The sequence below is a fragment of the Magnolia sinica genome, chromosome 10 (genome assembly GCF_029962835.1).
Source record: "Magnolia sinica isolate HGM2019 chromosome 10, MsV1, whole genome shotgun sequence".
Lineage (NCBI taxonomy): Eukaryota > Viridiplantae > Streptophyta > Magnoliopsida > Magnoliales > Magnoliaceae > Magnolia > Magnolia sinica.
Window position 1 is genome coordinate 17437842 of NC_080582.1, and position 19944 is coordinate 17457785.

At 38.8% G+C, this 19944-nt stretch overlaps 2 protein-coding genes across 8 annotated transcripts in view; one reads left to right on the top strand and one right to left on the bottom strand.

Moving 5' to 3' along the window:
- LOC131258087 (leucine-rich repeat extensin-like protein 3) overlaps nucleotides 1-1434 on the top strand; it is a 34971-nt gene extending 33537 nt beyond the window's left edge. The window contains exon 2 of one of the 2 annotated variants that reach the window (XM_058259149.1): nucleotides 980-1431. In XM_058259149.1, coding sequence (XP_058115132.1) covers nucleotides 980-1218 — 239 coding nt within the window. In that variant the 3' untranslated portion in view covers nucleotides 1219-1431. Of the gene's footprint in view, nucleotides 1-979 lie in introns of both variants that reach the window. The other variant, XM_058259148.1, reaches the window with a different exon arrangement.
- LOC131258084 (uncharacterized) overlaps nucleotides 1-19944 on the bottom strand; it is a 173187-nt gene that overhangs the window by 144692 nt on the left and 8551 nt on the right. For 2 of the 6 annotated variants that reach the window (XR_009177861.1, XM_058259139.1), the window contains exons 2-7: nucleotides 15790-15826; nucleotides 15444-15680; nucleotides 15311-15358; nucleotides 7195-7601; nucleotides 6639-6708; nucleotides 5587-5630 (exon numbers count right to left, since the gene is read on the bottom strand). Coding sequence is in view for 5 of the 6 variants with exons in the window: in XM_058259139.1 (XP_058115122.1) it covers nucleotides 5619-5630; nucleotides 6639-6708; nucleotides 7195-7601; nucleotides 15311-15358; nucleotides 15444-15680; nucleotides 15790-15826 (811 nt within the window). In the remaining variant the exon portion in view is untranslated. Of the gene's footprint in view, nucleotides 1-5120; nucleotides 5467-5519; nucleotides 5631-6638; nucleotides 6709-7194; nucleotides 7602-15310; nucleotides 15359-15443; nucleotides 15681-15789; nucleotides 15827-19944 lie in introns of those variants that run through there. The other 4 variants (XM_058259141.1, XM_058259138.1, XM_058259140.1 and 1 more) reach the window with 3 other exon arrangements.

Consider the following 19944-nt stretch of genomic DNA (forward strand, 5'->3'; position numbering starts at 1 on the left):
TCGGTAGATGGAGTTTTAATAAGGATGATGTTGTTATTTTAAAAATATATAATACTCTATACAAAACATTTAACTTCCACTTGAGCTCGGTATCCAGTCAAGCCAAACCGAGTTACGGCCGACCCAACTCAAACCGGTTTTGAAATAGACCTAACCCAAACTCAACCCAACTCAGTATCAAGTCCAGCATGCCTGACCTGATCTGAGTCTGGGTCTAGCCTAGACTAATCTGGACCGAGTCCAACCCAGTCACAAGTACTGAGTCAAGTCGGGTGCAGCGGTTATCCACAAGCTGAAATCACAACTCAAAACCCAGGCCCACTTGCCAGAACTGCAGCCTTTCCATCAGCTGCATGGCATCTCAGATTTGAAACGTCAAATCTCAGTGTTTTTTAATATATATGTATGAGTCGAGTTTCGGGTCGAGTCTGAGTTAGTACCTAGTTGGATTTCAGGTCGAGTCGAGTTACTAGGTGACCCAAACTCGACTCGGTTCGAGTTCGGATGGAACGAAGTCTAATTGGTTTGGATCGACTCACCTACACATTTTGAATCAAGTCAGGTCTAAACGAGTCGGACGAGTCGAGTTTGCCGAGTCGATGAACTCTAACTGTCACTAACAGCAAGTGCCTATATGGTTAATAATTTTAAGGGCAAGTAATGTAAGCGGTTATTTCACAATCACCGAAAGTGTAGGCAGTTGTTAGAAATAAAATAAATAAATAAATAATAAAATTTTAAATTAATGGGTAGAATGCACCAATCAAACGGCCAAGCTTCTCTATCTCAAATATTTGAACTATCAGGACATCCGGACCATGAAAATGGCAATTGTAAGATTTCACCGGAGTAAGATTTCACAGTAGGATTTCACCAGGGCACTCGAACGCATGACCTACTGTTGAAACTCTTTTGAGTCTACCACCCATCTATGAGTAAGGGCCCCTAATGAATTTTTATTTTTTTATTTTTTTTTCAGGAATTGCAATACGTAGGAGGGGAATGGAGTTCTCGGCCGATCGAGTATCTGAAATACCACCTCCCGCTCCAACTGTTAATAAGCGCGGCCGTCGCAATCCCCCACCAGAGCCTCCACCTCCACCTGCCTCCCCCATCAGCTATTCCCCACCAGTGCCTCCACCCCCACCTGCCTCACCCTCCATCTACCCCCAACTATTGCCTCTTCCTCCACCTGCCTCGCACTACAGCTATCCCTGACCACCTGCCTCCCCCTCCAGCTAGTAATCTGCACAACCTTAATTCTCCACCAGTCATGGTTCACTAGGCATTTATATGATGGTTGTATCATTCCATGAGTTGATGGGTTGAATAAATACGAAAGGACAAAGGCATCACATGCCATTCCCCTAACTTTTTTCATGTATGTTTCCAAAATAAATGAATGCCCGTAGCATTTTTAAAAGTATGTTTCCAAAATAAATGAAACGCCTGGTAATTAGTATCGGAAATCACGTAATGCTCCACGGATGGATGTGTACATTTTGTTGGATTGATCGGTTCATGTTGGTGGGCCTCATGTCATGATTCTACATGCACAAAACATGACGTGCCTGCTCCACAAAATGCCAATCCGAATTGAAAAGGAGCGATGCTGGACCATGGATCTGATGATCTAACAGCGTCAGATCCAGCAACTTAAATAATGTTATATGGCAATAAATTTTTAATAAAAGACAAGTGTCACGTATTTCGCTTACGTCAGTTATTCACTAAAATGACCTCATGACCAAAAATAAGTATGATCCCGATACGGTTGAGGCAAGTGACAAATTCAGCCAATGCCCAATAGCATTTCGTAAAGCTTTTATGGCCAAAAACATTTGAGGAGATGGAGATGATCTGGACCATCAAAACTTAAAGCAGACGTATCTCGCAAGCTGGAATGAGCTATTGGACATATCATATATGATTTTGGGAAAGGACGAGGTAGTTTAGCGACACGATACCAAATTTGTGAAACACCATCAGATCAATGATTGAATTCCCATTTTAATTTCATTTTTACTATTAATAGTAAATTTTAATTTGATTATAACTCTTCATCCATTGGGCTTTAGGAGTTGAGCCCAACGTGAAAAGTGCTTAGAATAATTAGGAGAACAATGTGGTGGTCGCAAATTCTAGGAGTTTTAGTTGTAGTTTAATTCCGAAACTTCTTCCATAACTTAGTATCCCTATTTAAAGGGGTGTAAACTTATTTATTCAGATATCAATCAAATTATAAATTTATAAAATTTATTTCTATTTTTCTTATTTTTTTTCCTCGTGGATTTGAGAAGTCTCTGGGAGGAGTCCAGAGAAGCTCCATGGATTCGGAGTAGTTATCCTTGAGGAAGACAATGCTCGACCTCTACACGTCCTCCCTGCGTCAAACTACCACCTCGAAATCCTATAAATAAGAGAAAGATCAAAAAGTTCCCAACACAAATTAAATTTATAGCACAATGCTACTTATCTTTTTATCTTATCTCAATTTAACTTAAGCTAAACAACCCATCTATGCTACTACGTTGGACCAGCTTTAGCATAGGAGAAGTGTAATCTCATCCATCTAGGCTGTTATCCTAGACCAACTTATATTAGTAGCGTAATTCCCTCCCATCTATACTAAGCATTGGATTGCAATGAAGACATTTTTCTTTTCTTTTTCGATAATATAATTCCTTTCATCTACGCCCATATCATTGAGTCAAGAGTTTGATTTAGGGCCTCTCCATCCATGCCACAAATGTCGGATCATCGAGGGATACTATTTAAGTTTTTATTTTCATTTCAATTCAATACAACTAAGTTCTTTCTACTTTCATGTCACAAGAATTGGATCATCTCTACTATCACGATCAAAAAGAAAAAAAAAAAAAAAAAAAGCTAAAAGACAAAAGTAGCTCATTAGTAAAACAAACCCTTTCATTCATAAATCACCTAATTTTAATTACAGATAGGTGAATAGGTAGCCAAACTGCTTTAAGTCATGATTATAAAAGAATACTTATAGTCTCTTTGTCTGTCTTAGCACTTGGGGTCAAAAGTGTTTGGTTCGGATTGAATAATAAATGGCTCTAGCATATCGGGCACTATACACACATACCAACAATCGAATTTTAAACCAACAAGATCCCTAGAAAATAATCAATAGAAAATGATCATATGTTCAAACTAAACAAAATTTTGTTCATATTTTTACTTGCAAATGGTTAGTATTTGTTAAACCACCAGAAAGTAGATTGTGAGATCTCTAAAGATCTTAATAGATATACATCTTAACTAATTTTGAAATATCCCAATTTAGTAATATGTTAAAGAAATCTAACCGAATATATCAAAATGAAAATATATTAATTAATAAGATATGTTAATGAAAATCCATTTTTTTATTATTTCAAAATGCATCCGCTAACTATAGTGGAAAGTTAGCGGTTGTGCCTATCATGGGGTCATCACTTCTTATGTAAACGTGCGTGGGGTTGCACCAAAACATGGTGAAATGTAATAATATTTTGTACAACCAAACGCACCCTAAATCTTTTTCTTTGCCAAATGTGAAACATCCCCTCTCAACAAAGAAAATGTAGAGGTTTCCTAATTCCACTCGCATGTCTACCCTACGATGTTTGCAGGGCACGTGCACAAATATGGAACACGTGTGGAACTTGAGCAGGTGGGCTCATTGTCCCTCTTGAATATATCTCAGCCCAAAATCAGTCCATTTACCCATCAAGTACGCAAAGCGTACATGTTGACATTGGAAAATCACTCATACTTTTCCAACCGTTCATTTTCTATTACGCATGTGTCCCATCCAATTAGCGCACTGGCCATATTTTTGGAGCATGGAATGTTAACGTTCTACCACATCAGATGAAGTGGTTGGATCTCTCAAAATGGTGCCACGTTAGTACATCTAATGCAAAGAACGGAAGCAGATTGTGTGTGGCACTTACGGTGGGGCCCACCTTGATATGTGAATTCTATATCCACGCCGTCCATCAGTTTTTCCATATCATTTTGGGCATAATCCCAAAAATGAACAAGATCTAATTTTCAGGCTGACCATGACACAGGAAACTGTGATGATTGACCATTACTGCGCCACAAAAGTTTGGATGAAGCTGATATATATATATATATATATATATATATATATATATATATATATATATATATATATATATATATATATATTCCATGATTGTGTGACTTTATCAACAAGTCTAGGAAGTTTTTAATAACTTCATCTAATCAACGGACCCGATAGGAGATGTGAATGATGACAAGTGCAAATGCAACTATCTGCATGGCAGGGTTCTCATACACATGGCCCACTAGATAATTTCTCCAGTGAAAATACATCCTACAGGTCAACCTTGGGCTCGGCACGTATGGCCCGATCAATGTTCAGAAAGGCTTGAGATCAAATCATTTTAGCCAGCCTGGCCCACTTGATGTCCCATCCTACAAATGTGCCATTCGAATCCTCAGTCAACCAACACATGCATCTGGCAAGTAGACCCTTGGTAGAACTTTCCTAAATTAAAATGTATCTGTGCATCTGTGGCCCACCTAATCAACAAACGAATTAGAACGATTCATGTGGAAAATAGGGATTGGGGCCAGGTCAGGGCAAGGCCTGGTTGTGCCAGGCAGGTTTGGGCTTCCTCTGATAGGCTATCTTGGCCGAAAACCTTCAGTGGGCCGGGCAGGCCATGCCACTCAAACACAGCCCATCGCAAGCACGAGATAATATCATCAGTCCAGTCTTTCTATGGTAGGCCATCCATGGCAGGATGAACCAGATAAACAACCTGGATTCATCTATTCACCGCCGAATGTATGGTGATCAGCTGCAAGAACCGCAAGCAATTGATCATACATTGGGCAGTCAAGGGGTTGAGGTTGGGTTTCCGCCTGGGCCTCAAATATACATGCATAGCCGGAACGGTTCAAAATCACAGGCCATTGATAACTTAGGCCCGGTCGCTTGCCAGCCCAAACTGCAGAACAGATTAGGGTCATTAACAGTGACCTCTACCCACATGATCTGGACCACAGATTTGGACAGATGGTCCTATCAGAATGATGTCCATTTATTATTCAATCACATTGATGGCCCACTCAGGCACGGTTGTGATCAATGCGCTTTTCGGGCCACAGCTTTTCCGTAGTGAGGTCACAAGATGGATGGGCCACACCACTGCTGTCCACAGGTTGTAAGTTAGAGAAGGCATGAAAAATAGATAATGCCAAAGAAAGCGACCTTGAATGAAAAGTAACATCGGCCTGACAGTGGAGAATGCTTCAATTTCCACCATCCATGGGCCACCTCTCAGTGATTGAGATCATCTGTCGCATACCTCCATGTGTGCCACGATGCGGCCCACCGGATGGGGTTTTAACCGACCCACGGCCAATTTCTTTCTTTCCTGTTAATTTGCAACAAAGATTCATCTACAAAAGCAAAAAAATAAAATAAAATAAAATTATTTATTGATGATGAAATAGAATGCAACCATATAATAGGCCTATTATTATTACGAAGAAAAAATGAGATACAGAACACATGTCGACCCATTGATGATTGATCGCTGGATAAATTGGCTCTAGTCGTCGTTCTGTAAACATAGTAGAAATTTTCTTCATCACGTGAAAGCAAGCTACCAATCCAACCATCAAACAAAATAATAATAATGAAATGCAGGCCCCAACAAATCAATGTTTTAAAATCCAGAGCAGAAAGGATGTGATCGTAAGTTTGGACAGGAACCGGTGGCCATTCTGGGCCGGTTCAGTATGGTGTGCCTGTTAATGGATTGGAACCCCATGAGTCAGATGGGTTTTGTGGTCCAACCATCAAACTGTCCAATAGAAACCGTTTGGCCCTTTACAATTTTCTGATTTTTCGTATGCCGGCCTCACCAAATATCATGATAAATCAGTATAAGTTGGAAAAAATATCTTGAAATTTAATGATATTTGGTGCAACCAAACACACCCTTGTATGATTATTAGGGCGTAACGACACCATGGGTTAATCCAGTTGGACAGAGAGCTAGACTAGTTTGGATAGGACCACCAACAAAAACGGCCCAGTGGGTTTTGTGGTCCAAAAACTGAGCAATTCAACCTTGACGACCCTAATGTAACTATTAGGCCGTGATGACACCACAGGTTGACCCAGTTGGACAGTGCCTAGTTTGGATAGTACAACCCACAAAAACGGCTGGGCTCTGGTCCAGTTTTTAAAAAATTGGCATGAATTCCACATACCTTATTAGGGTGAGTATTGGATAGGAGGGGCCCACCATGGATTGCACATGGCCCAATATCACCTTGATTGGATGTTCATAGCCATTCAAATTGAGGGTGTGCAAAATCGACAGTAAAACCATTTCTACTATTACCATACTCTTTGCATGCCCTTAATTGTCTGGTTGTGATTTGTCCAATTGTGGTTATTTTTAGTTCCCGTGCAATCTACAGTGGACCCTACAATATCCGATGGTCATTGTTGATCATAAGTGGACTTGCTTGGGCCTCACACAAATTCACATCATAATAAGGTACAAGGAGTTCATACGGGATCATGGCTCTTGATATACAACCTGATTTCAAGCACTGACCTTATTTTCCTGGGACTCTGGATCTTTGAAACAATCAATATTGCACACTGATTTCATCACTTCTCCAAAGCTGCAACCATTCGATTCCAGCAGTAGACAATTACAGACATGAGACATCACAAGCCAAGTCAGTGACGACGGATACAAAATGGGTGAGACTGACGGCTGATCCACCATACATGTGGTAGCATCTGTGTATGTCGAGAGAGACAATCCAAATCATCAATCATATAGTGGATAGACACAGCCTGGAAATCAGACTGATCAGATGGCCATAACAATCTGATTTCGCAAGTTGAATCCGAGATGGTGACCATTTTCTAACGTAACCGTCCATCTAACAGCCTACAGTTGATGATTAGGATTACTTGATCAGAGCGATTTCCAGGACATGCACCATCAATGGCAGAGCCCAGAATTTAGATAGTTTGGATTGACATGAAATATTGTATTCATCACTGTTAAATGTGATGTGGCAAATGCACATAAGATTCCAGCACATCTATAATAAGAAAAAAGGGAAGTAAACGATAGTCTTAGAGAAATCAATTCTGACCTTTTCCGCCCTTTCTCAGGCTGGTCGGTGCTGTTTCTACCCTTCTCGGAAAGGTCCGCACTTTTTCTTGATTTCTCTCTTCTATCAGTGTTGCTGCGGGACACCTCTCTACGGTCTGTGCTTGACTTAGACCAGTCTCTACTGTCAGTACTCTTCCTTGAGAGCTCCCAACGATCGGAGCTGGTGCGAGGAGTCTCTGAAAGATCGGTGATCTGATTAGATCCATTTCTAGGGGTGGATAATTTTTCAACGGCCGAGATGAATTTCTTCAGATGCTTTATGTATTCTGAATGATTTTCCAAATCACAGTGTTTTCCTCCTTTAATCCATAGGGGTTCATACTTCTCTTTACAAAGCTCCCAAAGCTTCTTACCATGGGACCAACTTACAACATCATCTGCTGTTCCCTGAAAAAAGAAAAAAAATAAAGCATTCTTCAATTTTTCAGTAGAAATTGCCACAAGCATTTCCTCTGATTGCCAAAGTGACCCCAATTCAGTTTTCAACTTTCAATGAATTAATAAGTTGGGCCACGCTTCAATGGTACTGCTACCACCATAGCCTATGCTGGTACTGGGCTGATGTGTGACCGACTTGATGTGTGAACCACATCTAACCTGTCCATAAGATTACCACAATTTTCCCCTAGGGACCAAAAATCAGGCCAATCCAAAACAAGTGGGCAACAACAAGGGGAACAATTAGAGAGGGGCGCACAGCATTGATTTGCATGGAGGAGCCTTCATATTGTTTACATGAAATCTAGGCCATTCAGACATTTCATGTAGCCTGGATGAAGTGTCGGGCCAAAAATCAGGCATTTTTGCAACTCAAGCGGGCCCCACTGAAAATCAAGATTGTAAGCTTAACTGGACCACAAGGCGGGAAACAAGGGGATGCTAACGTCCACTGTTAAAAGTAGATTTTTGTGTAGGGCCCACAGTGATGTTTATATGTCATCCAACTTGTTCATAAGGTCAGAGAGACATTAATGAACCATAAACATGAAATCAGCTTGATTCAAATTTTTTGTGGCCCCCAACAAGTGGTCAACAGTAGGTGTTCAACTCCCCTGTAGTGGGTAGTTTGGTCCACATGCGCTTCAGATTTGCCTCATTTTATGGCTCGTGCCCTATAATGAGTTGATAAAACGGATAAACAGTTTGAATCAGATGCATACATCATGGTGGGCCCCAATGATTTTACATATTTTCTTTTTCGCCGCCTCAATTTTTGTGAAACTGTCAACATCAAAACCATTTCATACATGTATTTTCCCTGGTAAATAATCATTACCCATTTACATGCAATTAACATTGTAAACAGTGAAACAAACAGGCCCTAAAAAATAAAAATAAAAATAAAAGATGAAAAAGATGAAAATGAGTTAGTTTGGTTTATTAACTTGGCTCAGAAAATTTGCCAAGATCATGAAAGCCAACCCCCAAAACAAGAACCTCATCAGTGACAAGGCCATGGTACAGTGATGATAAACATGGATGACGCAAGATGATGAACCACAACAAATAAAAAGAACTTTATTAAACACCAAAAACACAGATTTTAACTTTCATATCTTGGTAAGGTTAGCATCAAACCAACAAGATAAAAAAAGAAACATTACCTAAATAGCCAAACACCTTATGTTTACTTCGCAATCTTGTGATCCTCATTATGGGTCATTAGCAATCCAGATCACTATTTTTACCAATTGAGTTAACAAGACATTTGCAAGAAGAGATCCCATGGTGTATGCTGTTTGACATAGTTTTGATTGACAAGATGAGGGCATAAACACAAAGCTAGATTTATGGAGTGATGCTTTAGATTCTAGAGGATTTAATATTAGTCGGACCAAAACAAAGTACATGGAGTCCAATTTTAGGAACAATATAAGCGAAAACAAGGAATTAGTTAAGATTGTTGACCAAGAAGTTTTCCAAAATGACCACTTTCGATACCTTGGGTCAATAATTCATGAGACTGGAGAAATGGAGAAGGATATTGCACATAGAATTCAAGCTGGGTAAAAGAAATGGACATGTGCAACTCAGGCAAGTTGGGTTGGGTTGAGGGTTAACCCAAGCCCAACCCGACCTCAAGAGGACCTAACTTGCAACCAGACCCAACTAGAATTCCAACACAAGGTGCCCAACCCATGGTGTGCCACAACGGCCATTATAGGGCCGTAAAGGCCGTTACGTAAAGGTAATGGCCATGACGGAAAAAAATGACCTAACAGCCCATTACACCCCCCATAAAGGGCGTAACGGTTCATTATAGGGCAGATATGTGCTTTTAGGCTCTTTTTTTTCAATAAAAGAAAAAAGAGACCGTAAAGACCATTACATGTATCGTAAAGGTAATGGTGGTGGCCATTATGGCCGCTGTTACCATTATGAAATACCTTCAACTTGAAGTCCTCAACCCCGCCTAACCAGACCCGACCAAAGACATGCGAATGTTCCCAACCCGAATTTGCTCAACCTGAACCCGACACGAATTCAAATTGGGTTGGCATTTTTCAACCAAAATCCAACCCGAGAACCTTGACAATCCGACCCAAACTCGGTTGGGTTGGTGAGGTTCGGTTGACATAAACCCAAGTTACGAGTTGCAACCCTAAGTTGTGACACTATAGTTTTATGTGATCGTTATGTACCACTCAAACTGTAAGGGAAATTTTGTAGGAAAGCTATAAGATCAACCATGCTTTATGTGATACGATGTTGGGCAATTAAGGAATAACGTGGTCATAAGATGCATGTAGCTGAAATGATATGTTGAGATGGATGAGTGGCAAGAATAGAATTAGAAATGAATGCATTAGAGGGAACTTACGAGTAGCACCAATAGGTAATAAGATGATGGAAAGTAAACTTTGGATGGTTCGGTCAAGTGCAACAGAGACCAAGAAATGCACTGGATAGGAGTGAATTGGTACAAGTTGAGGGCTCTAAAAAGACAATGGGAAGGCACCAAAGGACATGAATGGAGATAGTCAAACCTATGGTCTAATTGAACGTCTAGCCCTTAATAGAGTGGAATGGTGGTATAGGATTCATGTAGGTGACCCCAATTAATTGGGATAAGGCTCAAACAATGACGACGATGATGATGATGATCGCTACTATTACCAGCCCAAAATTATGGATCAAACTCCTATAGTCCTATTATAGATTTACTTATAATGTCAATCTTTATCCATAACGTAGAGAATAATACTTTGAATTGTTCACCAGCACACAGACAGATAATGATAAGCATGCAGGATTTATAATAAAAACATTAATCATTCCATATATAAATTATAATACAAAATTCATATACAAAGCTATGCTATATTCACCTAATTTATATACTGGAGCAACACACATGATCCTTCCCCATAGCATTCTACACAATGGAGGCAGCATACAACATACCCGTTCCCATATCACGTACAGGAATAACCCATGATCCAGGTAACTTTGATACCAAGCATCACACTTTCTATGATCACAGCATCACGCCATACTTGCATTAAGCATCAAACCAGTAGGTTTTGAGGAGTCGTTCCCAAGAAGAAAACCTATCTATTCATAAAGACTGCAATTTTTCATTCAATTATTAATAGAAGTCTTTTACATGTGTACACTATTTTGGTAGGAAATGAAACCTTAATCATTCAGTCAGCTTATTCCTAACCAGCCATTTTAAATCGGATATCAAAAATGAATAAAATACTCCTATATCATGTCACAACCATATACGTACGCCCCCCATAAATGGGATAATAAATCCCTTAATTCATGTTAAAATCACCTGACCTGTTCCTCCTCAAAAGCTGACTCAGTAAGTTTGCAAACTGGACAAAAGTCCACAAACTAAGTTACAAAATACAAAAACGTTAGGACTGCATTGACACATAAAATGATCAGTCAGATATGGGCTCATGAATGAATAAACAATCAACAAATTGGGGTCCCCTTTTTAACAGATAGATTATGGAACAATATAATCCATTCAACAGACAAATGATGGCTCCACCATATCATCTGCATCAACCCCTCCCGAACGGGAAGAAATCTCCATCAAGTCTAGATCTCCACACACATCAAGCCCCCCTTGATATTGTATCACTATCAGCTTCAATGGGAGCTGGTGATATGGGCCCAATCCCCAGATCAACAAGATCTCGTGGATCCCGGAGCATTGTGCACACTCCTTGTTTTGTTGCCTCATGGCTCGAGATTGTTGCTGTCTTCCATCTCATTGTTGATTCATGCACTATCCTACACGATCGTTGTTTATCTTCATATTTTCCATTGGTTGTCAACCTATCTGTCCTAATACTCATGGCACGATTGAGATATCCATTCCTGCTGTAACACACACCCTAGCAGGTTCTGCTGATTCACATATCAATCAGATCACTAATTCTTCCACATTGATCGATTTCTCTTGTGAGTTCCCTTTTGGAGGATTCATGGACATCTAGATTTTCATGGATTTAACATTTTCCACCCTTTTATGAACGAGTAAGTATTCTTCTCCATAACATGGATCGAATTGCAATCCTCTGTCCATAGTCTTCTATGAAGAATATGGAAATGGTCCATGGGAATGACTACAGCACAAATCATTGAATTTCAGTTATCTAAAGAAACAAGTCAAAAGGTAACTAGTTGGATATTCTTTACACTTCGATAATAACCAAGATTTGTCAATTTTGTTAGCACAAAGAAGAACTTTTGAGAACTATTCCTGCCTATTACTATCTTACAATCCTTCTTGGAATGAATTTTTTGGTATTCCACATGGCTATCCAGAACATAAATCATAAGGAGCGGAAATAAAGCCTTTCTTTGAAAGAAAATCTCTGAAAGGAGATTATTTATTATGATAGGGTGATGGGATTGTGAGTCCATGGAATCATGACTTTATACTTGAATCAAAGAGGAAGGAGAATCAGTGGATGACACCTAAAAACCAAGAAGTCAACAAACAAATACCTTAAAAGGAAGAATATACTATGGCCTTTTCTGTGGAAAAGATCATCAGTGAAAAACAGTTTGTGCAATGTTTCATCCAAACACGTGAAACACCAGATTTATGGAGCCATGCATGGCTTCTATAAATTGGTCATAACTCATTCATATCAAAATCATGTGATTTTGGGATCATTTGAAAGATAAATCAAGAAGCTTTCAAATGGAACCAAATTCAAACATTGTCTACCGCCCACAAAGTGACCACAAAATAAGTGACCAAAGTAACAAACTAATTAAAGCTCCATATAACTAAATTGAGCGGAACTATAGTCAGTCGAAGCGTGAATAGAAGCAGCAATGGATAAAATTGCGAGAGCGGGGAAGCATTTGTTTCGAAATGTTTCAACTATAAACTGCTAGGAAGCAAGAGCACAAGTCCAAGTGCAATGCAAAGCAGGAGCTGCGCCTGATTAGAAGGATCATGCAAGTAAGAGCAGAACTAGGACTGCTGCTTCTTACTTGAGACTACTAATTAACAAAAGTCTCAACTAATCATGATAGGACCTTCTCATCAATTGTATGGATCATACAGTCCACCGTAGGATCTGTGTCATCAGTCAGAAATCTTTAGCTGGTTGGTTTCTTAGTCAAAGATGCCAGACTTGGTTTTAAGCATCTGGTTTTAAGAAAGACCTAGAAGATCTTTAGCTATGGTAAAAAGAATTGAAATTTTCAAGTCTATTTTGCGGTGTGATAGGTTAATTCTAATTTCATAGTGAGTTCGATTGGAAGCATTTGCGAATTCTAGGGTTGCTGAGGTAATTATCAATATGGGTTTTTGCTTTCAATTGTCAAAGCAGTCGTCTATTCTTCTCCATTGATTTGAATTGGCCTATATTTTCTTTCATCAGCCCTAATATCTGTTGGACTCCTCCATGTAGAAGGGATCTATTAGACCAAGAGGCGGATGAGCTTCTCATTAGACCATCTTCGCGTTGTCTCTCCATCCGGTGATGCGGACGAAATGAATTGGACCGCAGATAGATCGGGCCGTTTCTCAATCAGATCCTTCTACTTGTTGATGCATTCCCAGGAAGATGGGTGGGGGGGAGGCAGTCATGCCTTCCACTTTTGGCACTACACTATTCCTCCTAAGGTAGTGGCTTTCACGTGGCTTGTAGGTAGAAGAAGGTCCTCACTATTGATAACCTTCAAAAGGTCTTTGGCATTCCAAATAGATGATATCTGTGTTTTCAAATCAAGGAGACAGTGGACCACCTATTTATTTCATGCCCATTCACTTCCAAGGTGTGGTTGCACATCCTCTCGACTTTCACCTCGACATGGCTCATCCCAAGCAACGTCAGGGACCTTGGTTGGGACCCGATGGCATATCTCCCTTCCAGCAGTTTGGTGGGCAACATGGGCCAAGAGGAATAGACGTTGCTTCCAAAACTCTTCCTTGTCAACTGAAGCGGTCATAGCTAATGTTTCTGCTCTGGTTTATGAATGGGGGGCCCTTGTAAAGACCCAAGCGTGATGAGTGGGGGGTTTTTGCTTTTGGTTGTTTGGTGAGCTTTTGGCTCCGCCCTCTTATTGTTCCCTTTGTATTTTTTTCTCGCCAGCTGCTGTCGGCAGGCCTCTAATAAAATTTTCGTCTACCCTTCAAAAAAAATATGACTTGGGGCATTGGGTGTAGAATTTAGCAAAAAGGGTGTAGCAGATGGTGATGAATATAAACACTTCTCAATGAACAAAAGCACCTTGAAAGAATGAGGAATAAAAAATAAAAAGAAAAATCATAGAAATGAATACTAAATGCAGGCCAGCCTTTAAGGCACAAACTTAATAAACTTAAATGTGGCATGTATGTACGCCAGTTTTGAACCATATAAATTTGGTATGTGCAATCCCATCATGCCCAACTGTACATAATAAATTTGAATGTCATTGTGTAGTTGGACCATATTTCTAATTTCAAGAAAGGAGTTTGCAGTATTCCATGATGTGTTCACAAACAGCCATGGCAGATTCGAAGTGTGAGCAGAAAATAACCATTAGACTATTATCTGCAGCTCAGAATTTTACAAAGCCCGCATCCACCTCCATACGGTCACAAGAGTAACCTTGCACATGTGTGGTATCTGACCCGTGCATCCTGTGTGGCCAACTGTTGATTGATTGGGCCCAAAAATCAGTTTGGTCCACTCATTAGACAGGCAATACATGTATGTTCAATTTGGACAATTGGCAATTTCCAAAACCTACATGGCCCAACTAACGAGCTGACCTTCCTGAAATTTTGGCCACGTCATCTCAACAGTGAATGACAGAGAGTCTAGCACAATAACACAACAGATCCAAAATGCAAAATGGGGCATAGGGATGAATAAAAGGTAAACCTGTACCAAAACAGCACTGAGTTTTGCTAACACCACATGTTTGTGTAGGAAAATATAGCCCACACGATTGAAAGGTAGAAATTGGGCGGTTAAAGGTTGTACATGAATATATGGATACAATACTAAAATTTGCATCCATCCCTTATTTGAGCCAATCAAATTGTGTTGTAGCTACTTCACCAACCAGCACAAGTGCATAGTTTAAAAACTCAAAGACTCAACTTGATATCCAATCAGGTCGATTCGACTCAACTCACTTACTAATAATTAAATTAGAAATAAGATTTAACTAATAATAGGTAGTTAGAAAAGTATGAGTATAAAAATAGGCAAATCAAATCACCAAACCAGCATTTGCCCTGGTGGTAGACACTGTTGCCAAGTGCTTGGGGTCATGAATTCGAATCTTACAAATTGAAATTTATTTATTTTTATTTATAGACACATCAACTCGTCGAGTGACTCGGTTCAAGTCATGCCAAGTCATGTCGACTTGACCAAGTAGATGAGTCATGCCAAGACAACCAAGTCAAGCCCATCAACAAGCTTCATAGTGACTCAGCTCAATTTGACCAAGTTGACTCGGCCAAGTTTCCAGTCGAGCCACCGAGTTTTAGAATTATGAAGACATCCATGTGAGCAAAAATCACAGTAGCAAATTACATTAAAATATAGTCTATGGTTTTGACAGCATATTTACTGATATAAAACCAACAGAAGCGTCAGAGTAGAGATACTTACATGAATTACCAGAACAGGACAGGTGACAAGTGGAATTTTATCAATGTTCTGCACAGAGAACAGATGAGTGCTCGTTAATGGTATATAATATTTCATAGCCTTGCCAACACGAAATCACCAAAGCTTCAAGAACCTTATATATGTCGAACCAGTATGTACGCTTCACAGGATACATAACGCGCATGCCCGATAGAATAGGAGTATGCAGAATAACAGCTCTCAATCGAGGTAAGCAAGTTGCAAGTTCCAAAGTAGGGCCACTACCAACCGACTGACCATACAGAATGATGTCTTCCTCCTGTGCCCCATAAGTCTCTTCAAGACATCTGTAAGCAGCCTCAATGTCCGCATAAGTATTTTGTTCACTTGGCTGTCAGAAAGAGAATAGCACAAACCAAATCATTTTGTTTTCATTGGGAAAGAAAAGAAAATGATAGTTCCAAATACAAAACACAAACTGACATGATGAAAGGGCAAACCTTTCCGGACGACTGCCCATACCCAGAATAGTCATACCTGTGAAGCATAGGAAGTTAGAGTTAAACAGGATGCAGTCTGCTCGCAAAAGTTCTTACTGGTAGGATCAAAAGGGCCCTAGGCCAGTTTTTACAACAAGATGTCACCAAATAATGGGGCAGTATATAGGCACTGGATTTATAGCTTCTATAAACACATTTATCACTTACCTTACACATAATAGATATTAAAGCAAGATACGAATCTGTTAACAAACATGCTAACCTCACTCTAATACCTCCGGCTCAAATGTCTCATATCAATAGCGAAGCTAGATCTTTAGGATCATTGACGTTTTCATGAAAGATCATGACTTAAAAAAGAACTGATCCCATATGATTCATAGGGTAAGGCTCATTTCTTATCCCCTCTGAATTCTTGTTTCCAGTTTTGCCGTTTAAATAACTGGAAAGGTGGAATTTGAAACTTCAAGAGATGATAAAATACAAATGTTTACACATTTAGGAATCAAAATATTGCTAAAAACAACTTAATATAATTAGTTCCCATTTTATAGTGGCCTAAACCATGTGTTGTCATAAAAAAAACAGTTGAATCATACACAAAATGAGTTCATATCATTCAAATACCATAAAATGCAAGTACTCAAACAACCATTCTCAACTTGAGGGGTTAAAATGGAGGAAATTTGGATTTCCCCCATTCACCCACTCAAATGTTGATTTATTTGCCTCGAATCTACGTCATGACTTTCTCCCAAATTTTAGGCATTTTACGATAGTATCCCTAGTATCAAAGATATTTAGAACATCACCAATATCGCCATATTGCCGATAATTTCAAAATTAACAGCGATATTTGAAATTTTCTGTGTTACTTGGGTTTCAGTATCGCTAACCCAGCAAAAGCAATAATATTGGCAATACCGTCGACAACATGCCGATAGTTGGAATGCTGGGTAGCCAACGTGTGTAAGGCCCTTGTAACAACTAGTCTCTTAACATCACTTTTTTAAGAGAGATTTACAGGTCAAATGCCTATTTCTTGGTTTCCTTTTTAAGAACCAGTGTAGAATAGCCCTTATACAACTCTACATGTACTATAGGATGTACCAGTTTGGCCTTTTTTAGTTGCTCAGCTCTTCCTCTACCAACCTAACCACCGATTCATTGCATGTTTAATCCACTAAAACATCCATTGAATCATTAATGGATTCATCTATCAATCCACAGAGCAGCTCTTCGCACGTATCTTCTTGGATTGCGGCACTTTATCCAGGCACATCACTCATTGGATCTTTAGACACTTCCTCTAATGAATCTTGGACTTGTTCATTGATATTCTCATATTCTTTATAAAGCTCAAGCATCTCAGGTTTTACATCTCTTTTGCCACAAGGATGAAGGAATGCCGTCAAAACCGCTAACATCCGATTCCAAGATGTTGCCATCTTCTCATGCACAAGGAGGCACTCTTTAATATTGTGTTGACATTATCAAATTATCCAATCAACACAAAATCTTGTGGAGCATCCCTCCATACATTCATAGCTCTTCATTATTTTATCCATTGTGTTCCTCTCATTGCTCATCCTTGATATCATATAAGCCCACGAATGAGCTTGCTCTTATACCAATTTAATGCAAGATGGATGGGAAAGAAGAATGAAGAGAAGAATGGATTTTGCACAAAGCACAATTCAATGGGGTTGATTTTTTAGGGTCGTCTCCCCCTGCAAGATGATGCTTTCTCCCTAAACCCACACTCTTTTTTAATTCCAATCTTCATTGCCCTATGGCATCTAGAAAGGCACATATATAGAAAAACTCAATTATTCTAAATTAAGAAAAGAATCTAAAAATAGCACATATATGCACCTATATCTCTCCCTTTCCTTCTCTTATGCAATCCCTAACTCATCTTAGTAAGATCTTCCAAGATTTTAATATATTTTATTAAAGATCCTGTAATATATTAATTATTCTATTAGATATCTGCTGCGACACAAATCTCTCAAAATAGAAAACTATGAATGACTAAATATCTTCTCTTTAAAGCTCCTTTAAAATCTTTACTAAATAAAGACCTAAAAGAATCAAGCTAGGCCCACACAAAGGATACCCGTCTCTTAAAAATCAGCAAGTGTAAGTTAACATGTGGGACCCACTGGACAAGTCATAAGATACGCAAATGGAGTTTTGGAGCCTACATCTTCATCACACATTTCTTTCAATCGTCCATGCTTACATTATTGAACTTTTGCCAATCAATCATGAGAATTAAGACGACCCAAAACGATGAAGATAATGGTGAAATGATGCAAACAATACCAAGCTAATCAAAGTGGCAGTAAAAGCCTTTAACATCGTTGTGCATGGAGTCTAAGAGATTATTTAGATATTAAATCCAATATAGTATTAGTTTTTATTAGATTTAGCAAGAGCCAATTATTAGTTGGTAAATTAAGTTTTACTCAAAGATTCCATGTGTATAGAGTCTCATGTGCCAAGTTAGAAGTTCGCTTACTTCGTGTAGGTTTACTTTGGGTTTCTATTTACATGCTTACATGGCTTAAGGGCTTTTTGGAGACTGTATTAGTCGATTTTTAAAAAGATTTCTAATTGTTTTAAGAGGCAAGTTTAAGGTTAACATAAGAATGTTTGAACGGAACATCTATTGTTGAGAATAAACAAGATTAAGGGCTGACATTTTGGTAGGTTTGCTCGGTTTAAAGTCAAAACTCAAGATACCACTGATGCAGGCCCATGGCCTAATAAGGCCCACAACCTACCATAGGGTGTTTATTTATAGATTTAGGGGCCTGAATAAAATATTGTAATTACCTATTTTTGCAAGATATGGGATCTAATTTAAAGATGTGATTGAAGATACGAGGGGAATGTGATGTAATTAGGAATTTAGGATTACCATACATAATTTAGATTGATTTGAATTCAATTGTGATTGATTTGAAATCAATTTCATAGTTGGGGGGGAGGGGGGCGATTCACTTACAATGTGTAAAAGGGGGAGTGGTAAGTGTGAGTTTCTTAAATTTTATAAGAGAAGTTTGATATCAATAAAATTATTTCTCCATTCCTACTCCATTATTCCTATGGATGTGCTCTTGTCCATTTTTTACGATTCAAATATCGAGATCTCATTGAACTGATAATTGGGTTGCACCATTTTGGCATCAAAGCCAAATTATCTTTGGAGTTTTTTAACTCAATGTCATATATTAATGGCATCAAAAGGGGTAACAAAGGAATTGATCCGTGCACTCACAGAGCATGTAGATCAACTCACGCATATGGTGAGCAATCTCGCTAATCAAGTGGGAGAGCTCCAATGTGGAGAGAATCCGTGGACCGAAGTTGGAGCATGTGAACACATAAGGGAAGTTTCCCACCAAGGTCCTTACCAACAACAGATGGCCCCAATTTATGAAGACACCAATGATTGAATCATTCGATTGTTGAAATGTGACAGTATAGAATTAAGGTACAGAAATTCCATAATTTCATGGTCAATTGCATGTTAATGACTTCGTCGATTGGCTAAGCAATATGGAAAAAGTGTTCGAGTACAAGAAAATTGCAGATAATCGGAAGGTGAAGCTAGTACCTAAGAAGTTTGCTGATCATGCATTAGCATGGTGGGATGATCTACACGACAAACATATCCGTTATGGTAGGGAAAAAATAAATTCTTCAAAAAAGATGAAAAATAAGTTAAAAAATGGAAGCTCCTACCCGCAACTTATGCCCGTGACCTCTATCAAAGATGTCACAATCTACGTAAAAGAAACAAGTCAGCAAATGAATACTTCGAGGAATTCCATTCTTTAACATCACAGGCAAGGTTTCGTGCAGTGTTTTAAGTAGCAGTAGTGTGTTGCATAGCGTTCAACCCTCTATAGTAGCATAGCATGTATGTAAGCTACACAATTATTTTATTTTTAAATTTAAAATTAGAAAAATATGATAAATAATAACAAAATAATAAAAACTACATAAAATTGATTTATTTTTTCAAGTACAAGCATATTCAAACAAGTTATTAATTATCATTTATCAAAAGCCAATCCAAATTATATAAACCAAATCAAATCATTATCACATCAACAACTTTCTAAGTAAACCACTTTAATTAAC